General features: G+C 50.4%; 1 protein-coding gene across 1 annotated transcript in view; it reads left to right on the top strand.

The window, feature by feature from the left end:
- Window positions 1-5,847: 5,847 nt before the first annotated feature.
- The window catches only part of TFCP2L1 (transcription factor CP2-like 1), a 68,850-nt gene continuing 62,514 nt past the window's right edge, over window positions 5,848-12,183 (top strand). Inside the window, exons 1-2 of the mRNA XM_011983463.1 lie at window positions 5,848-5,853; window positions 10,734-10,895. Coding sequence (XP_011838853.1) covers window positions 5,848-5,853; window positions 10,734-10,895 — 168 coding nt within the window. The remainder of the gene's footprint in view (window positions 5,854-10,733; window positions 10,896-12,183) is intronic.

Below are 12,183 nucleotides of genomic sequence, written 5' to 3' on the forward strand. Positions count from 1 at the left end.
ATCTGCAAAAAAACTTATAATCATACTTTAAAGCTTCAGGTGGCAAAACTATTGCAATTTAAAACACTGAGAAACAGTGCCATCATGAAAACCAAAATCAACTTCTGAGGGTACCAAAAGGGGTACAGGACAAACGTGAGGAAAATCAGCATTTGTTGAGTTACAAATATGGGTTTTCTGTAAGACAGACATTAAAGAATTCAATGACAAAGCTTGAAAATACGAAATAAAACCCAAGTCAGTGGTCATATAATTCAAAATTTACTTCAGAAAAGGCAAGGCAGGCCAGGTGCGGTGTCTCATGCCCGTAATCCCAGCATTTTGGGAGGCCGAGGCGGGAGGATCACTTGAGTTCAGGAGTTTGAAACCAGCCAGGCCAACATGGTGAAATCCCGTCTCTACTAAAAATACAAAAATTAGCCAGGCCTGGTGGTAGGTGCCTGTAATCCCAGCTACTTGGGAAACGGAGGCAGGAAAATTGCTTGAACCCAGGCGAAGGTTGCAGTGAGCCGAAATCGTGCCGAAATCGTGCCACTGCACTCCAGCCTAGGCGACAGAGCAAGACTCTGTCTCAAAAAAATAAAAAACGAAAAATAAAAAAAAAAGAAAAAAGAAAAGAAAAGAAAAAAAGAAAAGGCAAGGCAAGGCAATAGAGTCAGCTTCTAGCCTGTCAAATCTTTCCTGCACTAACATTATCTACAGAAACACATGGCCGATTTCTGCCTAGAGACTCCTATCATGCTGAATGGGAATTGGGTACAAACACGCTACGTACAAACCTGTGTACAGAACCAAAAGAATGTCCCCTGTCTCCTGTGGGGGTTATCAATAAATAGCAGGAAACCTAAAGCTTCATATTTTTGTTGCCTTACCAGAATTCCAAATTTAGTCATATGGTTAGCCCTCTCATGGAGGAGCCTGGGAAATCTAGTTTTTTTTTTAGCTGGGCACACACTGCTGACACCCCGTAAAATCAGGGTTTTGTTAACAAGGAAAAAGGAAATAAAAGATCTTAAGTGGGCCTGGCACAGTGGCTCACGCCTGTAATTCCAGCACTTTGGGAGGCCGAGGCGAGTGGATCACCTGAGGTCAGGAGTTCCAGACCAGCCTGGCCAACACGATGAAACCCCATCTCTACTAAAAATACAAAAATCAGCCGAGCGTGGTGGCGCGCGCCTGTAATCCCAGCTACTTGGGAGGCTGAGGCAGAAGAATTGCTTGAACTCGGGAAGAGGAGGTTGCAGTGAGCTGAGATGGGGCGCCATTGCACTCCAGCCTGGGCGACAGGGCAAGACTCTGTCTTAAAAAAAAAAAAAGGCCAGGCGCGGTGGCTCAAGCCTGTAATCCCAGCACTTTGGGAGGCCGAGGCGGGAGGATCACTTGAGTTCAGGAGTTTGAAACCAGCCAGGCCAACATGGTGAAATCCCGTCTCTACTAAAAATACAAAAATTAGCCAGGCCTGGTGGTAGGTGCCTGTAATCCCAGCTACTTGGGAAACGGAGGCAGGAAAATTGCTTGAACCCAGGCGAAGGTTGCAGTGAGCCGAAATCGTGCCGAGATCCGGCCACTGCACTCCAGCCTGGGCGACAGAGTGAGACTCCGTCTCAAAAAAAAAAAAAAAAAAAAATCTTAAGTGGGCAATTCTAATTAGTCGAGGCAGAGAGGAATTTATCCCCATCAGAATTGCTAGAAGGGCTAAAAGAACAGGTCCAGGCAAAGCTTCCAGAAACAATGCACTGCTTAATTGTTGTGATGAGCCTCAGAAACACTGCCTCTGCTGCCTCCTACACCAGCAACAGACCACCTCCGCCCATCCTGCTTCCTCATGTTGCTTCCAAATCAAAGTCTCCTATGGGTGCATCGTATTGATGGAACTTGGAATCCAATGAATGGTGCGACTGAAAGAGCTGTAACACAAAGAAGACTGAAGCATGTCCCCTGCGTACCACGTGATGGGCAACAAGAAGGAGAGACGAGCTGTGGCCCTTCTGGGAGCCCAGACCTCAGGGCTCCCCAAACCAGGACTGTGACATGCTATAACACCCTTTTTGGGGCTCTGTGGTTCCCAGTGTCTCCGAGTTTTCGGGTGACATTGCATTCCCCTTGTCCAGATGCTGGTGCCCGCAACGGAAGCCACTTGCAGTACGTCTGGTCCACCCTCAGCCTCGCACGGAGCCAGTGTCTAGAGCTGCCCTGCCTGCCATAGTTGGTGCCCCTGGCTGTGAGCAGTAGCCGGACCCCACACGCACTTGCTCACACACCCCTCAGCACTCCCACCTGGCTCAACCTTAGCAGGTGTGGCATCCAGGCTCGTAGTGCAAGCCGAATGCAGCCTGCCAGGCTGAGTGGGAGGAATGAGCCCAGCAGGTGCAAGCAAAACCCAAGCAGAGGTGCCACCAGCCACAGAGGTTTCTGGCTGGCGAAGCAACGCCCTAAGGATCCTGTGACATCTTGAGCCTGGGCTTGTGGGGCTGTGAGGTTGCATTGAACCAACATCTACAGAGCTTAGAGTGAAGGAGAGGAGCACCTGGCCTACTCTTCTGGGCGGGTACGGAAGGCTTCCTGGAGGAGGTGATGCTGAGCTGAACCTCATGAAAGTCAGCTAGGCAAACTAGGGCCAGGGAGGAGGACGCGGAGGAGCAAGTGCTCTAGGAAGTGGGAACAGTAGAGAAGCAAAGAGCTGAGGTGTAAAAAGTACACAACCTTAACAGCCTGTGTGGCCCCAGGTGGGTACTGACCTGGGCATTCAGATGAATGAGCAGGTGGTACTTTTGGTGATTTTCCTCTGGGTGGTGCAGCCACATGCCAGGTACATGGCTTGGTGAGAGGAGCATGGGTTGAACTTGAGGTCTCCCATCCCCCACCTTGGCTAGTGCTTCCTGCAGAGCACCAACTCTGCAACCATACGCTGCAGACCTGCTACTATGCGCCGTGTATGTGCTATTCATGAGGGCTGGCCCAAAGGACACAGTGACCATCCATTGCCTTCCTGAGCTAGAGCTCAGGGATGGCCAATGCCGACACTAAGAGATTCCTTTTTTAATTTTTTTTTTTTTTGGTAGAGACAGGTCTCACTATGTTGCCTAGGATGGTCTTGAACTCCTGGCCTCAAGAGATCCTCCTGCCCCAGCCTCCCAAAGCACTGCGATTACAGGTGTGAGCCACTGTGTTTGTCCCCAACAGATTCTTTTTTTTTTCCCCCTTGAGACAGGGTCTCACTCTGTCACCCAGGCTGGAGTGCAGTGGTGTGATTTCAGCTCACCACAACCTCCACCTCCTGGTTCTAGCAATTCTGGTAGCTCAGCCTCCCGAATAGCAGGGAGTACAGGCGTGCAACATCATGGCCAGCTATTTTTTTTTTTTTTTTGTATTTTGAGTAGCGACAGAGTTTTGCCATGTTGACCAGGCTGGTCTCAAACTCCTGGCCTCAAGTGATCCAACCCACCTCAGCCTCCCAAAGTGCTGGGATTACAGGAATGAGCCACTGCACCCGGCTCCTGACAGGTTCTTAATGGCTTCTCTCTGTGCGCAGTCTCTAGTTCCTCCCATTTGGTTCTGGTCCCCAACACTCCGTTGCTGCATTTGTGTTTTGGTCTCTTTTACGGTAGAGCCCCTTCTCACGTGCTGAGCAATCCATGATTACCTGCTCATTTTAGGGGGTGCCCTGGTAGCTCAGAGTGTATGGGAGCGGCTGTTGACACATTGTCACCACAGGGTGATCTGGCTGTGCTCTTTCACTGGGGAGCCCCCAGTGCGTCGAATTCTTCAAGAAAATTCTTCCAACTTCTTGTCTGACCTGTCCTTTCAGCTTGGCACAGCAGATGAGGCCTGGGCCAGACCACCCCGGGCGCTGTCCTGGCTCTACCGTCCTCCAGCTGTGCAAGTTTGCACAAGTTGTCGAATCTCAGGGGCCCGGTGTTCTCATCAGTGAAGTGGGTGTGACGACATCTGCCTCCCTCGGATGGTGAGAGTGAAGTGGGCTAACGAATGGGGAGCATTTGCGTTTTCTCCTTCCGTGGCCTCAGTCGTGCCCACCAGCCAGAGTCTTTGTGTAGTCTCACTCACTGTTTTCCTCCGTGTCTCTGGAGCCGCAGTCCCTGGGTTAGAGGTGCTCCCCGGGGCCCCTGCAGAGACTGGCACCTGTACCAGGGCAGTTTGCAGAAGGAGGTGTGAAGCAGATAACAGGGTGCTTGTCTGGCCCTAGAGGGAGGGCACTGTGCCAAAGGGTGTGTGGCCAGCTCCACCCAGGGCAATTCGCCGTGACTACTGAGCGGGGAGCGGGGCAGCCCTTGTCAGAATGAGAATACTTAACCTCTGTTGGAAGGACTGATGGCAGCAATCTAGGCCAGAGAGGGAGGAGGAGAAGAGCAGAGCGGGGTCTTTGCATGGGAGGTTCATCCAATCCTTCTGCCTTGAACCTCTTGACTGGGGTTCAAGGCAGAAGGATTGCTTGAGGCCAGGAGTCAAGACCAGCCTGGGCAATACAGTGAGACCCCATGATACGGCTTGGATCTATGTGCCCACCAAATCTCATGTCAAATTGTAATTTCCCCCAACCCCAGTGTTGGAGGTGGAGCCTGGTGGGAGGTGATTGATCATGGGGGTGGAGTTCTCAGGAACGGGTCAGCACCAGCCTCTTGCTGTTGCTCTCGTGATAGTGAGTGAATGAGTTATCACGAGATCTGGTTGTTTAAAAGTGTGTAGCAACTCCCCCCTTTCCTTTCTCTTCCTCCTGCTCTGGCCATGTGAAACGTCTCACTCTCCTTTTGCCTTCCAGGACTGGAAGTTTCCTGAGGCCTCAGTGGAAGCCAAGAAGAAGCTGTTATGCTTCCTGTACAGCCTGCAGAACCATGAGCTGATCAAACCTCTTTTCTTTATAAATTATCCAATCTCAGGTATTTCTTTATAGCAATGCAAGAATGGACTAATATACCCCATCTCTTTTGAAAAAAAAACTATATATATATATATATATATATACACACACACACAAATGTATGGCCAGGTGTAGTGGCTCATGCCTGTAATCCCAGCACTTTGGGAGGCTGAGGCAGGAGGATCACTTGACTCCTGTAGTTTGAGACCGGCCTGGACAACATAGTGAAACCCCATCTGTAAAAGATAAACAAAATTAGCCAGGTGTGGTGGTATGCGCCTGTAATTCCAGCTGCTCAGGAGGCTGAGGTGTAGGGATTGCTTGAGCCGGGGAATTTGAGGAGGCAGTGAGCAAGCTCACACCACTGTACTTCACAATCCAGCACTCTCTCTCTCTGTCTCTCTCTTTCTCTCTCTCTATTTTGTCATGCACCAAATAGCCCAGGTTGGATGGGGACTATCTATCTATCTATCTCCCACCCAGTCTGGGAGGAGTTGCTATACCCCCCGAGCGGGGGGTGTATATATATATACACAGGCGCAGTGGCTCATGCCTGTAATCCTAGCACTTTGGGAGGCCAAGGCAGGTGGATCACCTGAGGTCAGGAGTTCGAGACCAGCCGGCCAACATGGTGAAACCCCGTCTCTACTAAAAATACAAAAATTAGCCAGGTGCGGTGACAGGTGCCTGTAATTCCAGCTACTCAGGAGGCTGAGGCAGGAGAATCGCTTGAGGGCTGTAGGTGGTGGTTGCAGTGAGCCTAGATTGCACGACTGCACTCCTGCCTGGCCGACAGAGCGAGATTCCATCTCAAAACAAAACAAAACATATAAATAAATAGTATGCCCCCACCCAGTCTCTGCCCTGCCCCCATTTTGTCATGCACCAAATAGCCCAGACTATATACCCCCATCCAGTAGTGGCCCCACACCAAGGCTACTTGGTGCATGACAAAATGACTAATGTCAATGATGCAGGTGAGTTTTGCTTCAGGAAAACCAAACCACACTTGCCCAAATTTTAAGTTGACCATTTGAATTCTGAAGAAAGATTTTTAAAAGAAATGTTTGTATTTTGGCATAATTCTAGATTTACAGAAAAGTTAACAATATAATAAACAGAACTCCCATATCCCCTTCCCCAGGTTTCCCCCTCTGTTAACATCTCGTATGACCATGTCCATTTGCTAAAGCGTAGAAACTGAGCTTGGGGTTGTCCTCTGAAGGCCACATCAGACTTTATCTGAATTTGAAGAAACATCTTGGAAAACTAATTCTCCTTTCTTGAGAAGCTAGGATCAGACATGAAGATGAACCACGTCTGAGGTGACAATATGGGACGTTGGCAAATAGGGTTCAAAGGACACAAACGTGATGGAGCCAAGTCTGCAGGACAGCAGGGTGTGACGAAGAGACAGTCAGGAGTGGGGAGGCCTCAGTTCCTGCTTGGGTCTGCCATTCACTCTGTGTCTTGGCAAGTCCCCTCACCCAAGTGCCTCAGTTTCTTCATCTGTAAAATGGGAATAACATTCCTTGCCTGGTGCCCCTGGCAGAGTATGGCTACTCTACTAGTATGGTACTAGTTTCCCCCTCAAATCCATTCTCCCAACTTCCTCAGTAAGGAAGTCTGCTTTTTGGCTGGGCACATGCCACTCCAATAAGCACTACATTCCCCAGCCTCCCATATAGCAAGGAGAGGCCAGGTGACTATGTTCTAGTCAATAGGAAAAAAGCAGAAGAGGTGTGTCCATCTTCCTCGAAGAGAAGTATACCGTTTTCTCCCATTCCTTCAGCCTGTGGCCGGCAGGAATACTGTCATAGTGGCTGGAGCTCCAGCAGCCATTTTAGACGGTGCCATGACCCGGTAAATGCAAGGTTCACCTGGCAAACAAACACGGCATCAGAAGGCTTCCCTGACATTGTAGAACCTACTACCTTTAGACCAGGGTTTCCCAGCCTGAGTCCTATTGACACTGTGGGCTGGATAATTCTTTGTTGTGGGGGCTGTTCTATGCATTGTAGGACGTTTAGCAGCATCCCTGGTCTCCACCCACTATACACCAATAGCACTCCCACCCACCAGATTGCCATTGTCCTCTGGGGGCAAAACCACCTCTGGTTGAGAAACTGCTGCTCTGGGACAAACTGCATCCAATAAGAATATAATGCAAATGGTTGCACACAGTGGCTCACGCTTGTAATCCCAGCAATTTGGGAGGCTGTGGCGGGCGGATCACCTGAGGTCAGGAGTTCGAGACCAGCCTGGCCAACATGGCAAAACCCCATCTCTACTAAAAATACAAAAAAAAATTAGTGGGGTGTGGTGGTGGGCACCTGTAATCCTAGCTACTCAGGAAGCTGAGGCAGGAGAATCGCTTGAACCCAGGAGGTGGAGGTTGCAGTGAGCCGAGATTGTGCCATTGTACTCCAGCCTGGGTGATAAGAGAGAAACTCTGTCTCAAAAAAAAAAGAAAAAAAGAATACAATGCAAGCCACAAATACTAGCTATGTATGTAAATGTTTAAAAAGTAAAAATAAGCCAGGCACGATGGCTCATACCTGTAATCCCAGCACTTTGGGAGGCCGAGGTGGGAGGATGACCTGAGGTCAGGAGTTCGAGACCAGCCTCGCCAACATGGTGAAACCCTGTCTCTATTAAAAATACAAAAATAAGCCGGGCTCAGCTACTTCGGAGGCTAAGGCAGGGAGAATTGCTTGAACTCAGGAGGCGGAGGTTGTGGAGAGCCGAGATCGCGACATTGCACTCCAGCCTGGGCAACAGAGCAAGACACTGTCTCAAAAACAAAACAAAACAAAACAAAACAAAAACAACTAAAAATAAACAGGTAAAATTAATTTTCATAATAATATTGTAGTTAACCAAATATATTCAAATTGCTATTTACTATATGATCGGTATAAGAATTACTGAGGGGCTAGGTTACATTCTTTTTTCATATACAGGTTTTGCATTTCAAGCACATCTCGATGCAGACCAGCCAGATCTCAAGTGCTCAAAAGCCGTATGTGCCAAGTGGGTACCCTAGCAGGTGACATGAACTCTAGACTTCTGGTACTCGAGGGAGAAATAAGGCTCTATCTCTTCTAAGCCGCTTCATTTTGGAGTTTCTGTTACTTACGGAGAATGTAATCCTTACCAGCACACAGGGTTTTTGATGAACCACACGCTGTTGGACACTCAAGAAGAAATTAAAGCAAGACTGCTGCCCCAGGGCTGAAAAGCGAAGTGCCTTAGAGAAGCCAGGCGAGCCTGCCCTGCACACGCCGTCACTGTCTTGGTGCTCCCAACGACTCGATCAGGGAGGCATCACCATCTTCATTCCATAAACAAAGATTCCGAGGTTGGAGAGCGTAGTAGGTGCGGCCATGTCCAGCCAAGGTGTCCCCTCTCCAGCCACGGCACTCAGGCCCCTGCTGCAGGGAGCCTTGGCAGGTGGTAACCCTGACAGGTCCCTCTTCAGGACTCAACTGAGCCGCTTTGCCCAAAGTGATGTCCCTTCCCCAGGGCAACCACATCTTTCCATGACTGGTCAAGGTGATGTATAGAGGCTTGAACCCCTGACCAAATTCTGGACAACTCGGAGTGCCAGCCTGGCCCCGGAGCTTACATAGGATCTACCGAGGCCACACAGCTTAACTCTGTCCTCTGCTCACTGCTTCTCTCATTCAGAGCTGCTGATCCCAAGATAAACTGTGATAAACACTGTGAAAAACATGTGTGCACTCGCTTTCCCTCTGGCTAAATCCCACCCTCTACCTTGGCCAATCTTCAACTTCTATTCATGCCTTAAAACCATCGGCCTGGCGCGGTGGCTCATGCCTGTAATCCCAGCACTTTGGGAGGCCGAGGCGAGTGGATCACCTGAGGTTGGGAGTTCAAGACCAGCCTGACCAACATGGAGAAACCCTGTCTCTACTAAAAATACAAAATTAGCTGGGCATGGTTGCACATGCCTGTAATCCCAGCTACTAGGGAGGCTGAGGCACGAGAATCGCTTGAACCTGGGAGGCAGAGGTTGCGGTGAGCCAAAATCACACCATTGCACTCCAGCCTGGGCAACAAGAGCGAAACTCCGTCTCCAAAACAACAACAACAAAAAACCATCTTCTCAGACATGAAGCCCCCAGTCTTCACCGTGACAACTTCCGAGAGCAGCTGGGAATCCCTTGCGGAGCTGCTAAGGGGGTGACTCCTGAGTACTCAGCGGGCCCCTTTCCGCTGTCTCTGCAGGAACCCTGGGGTGATCCTGGGAGTAGACGACATCTGGTCACAGCACCTTTGCCTAGTGTGGGGTGAAGAAAGGAATGCTGGGCCTTAAGACAGGAATGGATGAGAGCCAGAGTATGATTGTTGAATTTACAGGCCTGGCCTCAGATCCCAGCTGTGGCCTCCGAAGCCTGTTTCTTCAATGGGAAGGTCAGATGATGTTTCTACTTCTCCGTGTCGGGAGATGTCAGTGCATGGCTCCGGGTCTGGTGCACAGTAAAAATCAATGGGAATTGTGAACATTCATAAAATAAAAAGGAACTGGCCGGCCACCCCCTGCACATCTGCCTCCTCCTCCTCAGCAGACTGGAAGCCCCAGGGGTCCAGACTAGGCCTAATTGTGCCCTGTAACGCCCAAGAGTCATGGGCAGAAATATGCACTTTTGTTCACACAGTGTGACTCAAATGCTGTCTCTGTAGGCATTGCTGAATTCTACCCTCCCATAGCTAAAAGCCTACAAAGAGAGAGAAGGTAGGCAGTGACCCAAAATACACAGAGTCATACTTAGGTCATGAGAGCCATCATCCCTGAGAAGCTAAACTCACCTGAACCTAAGCTTGACCACAACCATGGAATGAGGCCTTATTATTCCCATAGCAAAACCCAGATCCAAAGGGCCCAGTGTATCATTTTTCCATTTGCATGAAACAAACCAGCCCACAACTTAGTGGCGTAAGGCCACAGCCATCCATTTGCTCACAAGCCTGCATTTTGGGCAGGGCTTGGGCGGGCAGGGCTTGCCTCAGTTCTATGAGGTGTGGTTGGAGGCAATCTACTGGGGCATCTTAGATGGGCTCTGCTGGGTGGCTGGAGGGATTGGAGGCTGGCCAGGTCTCCCTCTCCAATAGAGCATTTGGACTCTACCTGGTGGCTCAGAGCTCCGGGAGAGTTCAGAGAAGCTGCCTATCATGCCTGTAATCCCAGCACTTTGGGAGACTGAGATGGGTGGATCACCTGAAGGTCGCGAGACCAGCCTGGCCAACATGGTGAAACCCCGTCTCTAATTAAAATACAAAAAATTAGCTGGGTGTGGCGGCAGGCACCTGTAATCCCAGCTACTCAGGAGGCTGAGGCAGGAATATCGCTTGAACCCAAGAGGCAGAGCTTGCAGTGAGCTGAGATCCTGCCATTGCACTCCAGCCTGGGCAACAAGAAACTTCGTCTCAAAAAAAAAAAGAAAAAAGAAAAAGAGAAGCTGCCTAGGGGCCAGCCCAGAAGGGAATAGTATTACTTCCTCTGCATTCTATGGTTAAAGTAAGTCGCAGGCTCAGCCCAGGCGGAAGGGGGAGGAGAAGGAAACAGACACCACCTCTTGATGGGAGAAGCAGCATGAGGTCAGTTTACTCCACCAAAGGTCACATATTCAGATGGAGCTAAGTAGTAAACCCAGGTCTGAGCCATCTAATAATATTGACTGCCCTTCCTCCAGGCTTCTGCAGGAGCGTCTACTGTGGGGGAGACCTCCCTCCATCCACAGATTGCTTTCACTTCCACTCACCCATCCATCAGGAGACAGCACTTCACGCTGGAGCCTCTTGGGAGCTCCAGAGTCGTCCTCTGTGTTCCCAGGGCAGCCTCTACGTCCCTGATCACACTGTACTGTCACTGCTGCTTACCCATGGGCCTCTCCTGTTAGAACTCAAGGATGAGTCCAGCAAAGGACATGCTCTTTCCAGACCACCCCAGAGTGCCTCCCATTTAAACAATGGGTTTGGCATGGACCCTGATGGGGTGAGGTTTGTTGTGGGGGTTGGTGTTCAGGATGTTTCTTTGGAAGCTCCCATAAGAGTAACCCCCGGGCAAGGAACTGGAAGGAAGCAGGAGGGAGACCCTGAGCAGGACACAGGTCTTGTGACAGCTTCGACTGTCTTCATGGGGAGTCCTGGGGCTAAAATACCCCATCAGCACTGTCCCCAATCGGGCAGAGATGGCCAGGCTTTTATACTCCTGCTGGGATAGTCCCTGGGATGTGGGCTATCCCAGGAGGGCTGGGAGGGCAAGGCTGCTCTCTGAGCAGGGGCAGTTCCTGGAGAAGCCGATGGCTGGGGGACTGTCTGCTGACAGCACCACCTGTAGCCAGGGAAATATTCCCATTCTCCTAACAGGGCAGAACAGTGGGGAGGTGGCAGTCCTTGAGGGCTGCACGGAGGAAGTGGTTTGCCAGTTGTGACCTGTGGCTGGAGGGAGGGGGGCAGGAACAGCAGAGGGAGGGAGGGTTTTACCCACATTCATGCTTGGGGAGCGGGGAGTTCTGGACCCAGGTCCCCAAGGGATGTCATTTGACTGCATTAATAGTCAGGGACGGAATCCCCATCTCCTCTGTGCCAGGTGCTGTGCCATGTACTGGAGGACCAGATAGCACCTGGATGTGGGTCAGGGCTCCATGGAACTCCACTCCCTCCTAATGGCCCTCCACGCCACCCCATGACCCACTGTCTACACTGCTGCCAGACCGATCTTTCCAAAAGGCAAATCATACATGTGACTCCTCTGTTTAAAACACAGAATAAAATCCTAGCTCCTTGTCCTGGCCTGCCAGGCCCTCTGATCTCCCCTGCCCTCCTCACCTCACCTCCTAAGCTCTCCCCAGGACCAGCCATGCCAAGGTCTTCCTCAAGGCTTTGGCAGTCACTGTTGCCAAGGGGGTGGGGAACTATGCTTGGAACTATTTTTCTCTAGGTGTTGTTCACAGACAGCTTCCTCTGCATCCATCAGGTCTCAGCTCAATGTCACCTCCTCCAGGAAGCCTTCTCCGATTACTCTTTTGGTGCATTCCTTTTTTTATTTTCATGTTTACTCAACAAGTATTTATCTTAACTATGTCCCATGCACCCTTCTATGCAGTGCAGGTAAAGGGGTGTTAAGAGAGCCAGGCCCTGTCCTCTTGGAGCTTACAGTCTAATGGGAAAGACAATCAGTACACAAGTAAAAATAAAAAATAAAAAAATGTCGGCCCGGCTAGGTGACTCACGCCTGTAATCCCAGCACTTTGGGAGGCCGAGGTGGGCGGATCACCTGA

This window comes from Mandrillus leucophaeus, unplaced genomic scaffold (genome assembly GCF_000951045.1).
Source record: "Mandrillus leucophaeus isolate KB7577 unplaced genomic scaffold, Mleu.le_1.0 Scaffold25, whole genome shotgun sequence".
NCBI classification, from domain to species: domain Eukaryota; kingdom Metazoa; phylum Chordata; class Mammalia; order Primates; family Cercopithecidae; genus Mandrillus; species Mandrillus leucophaeus.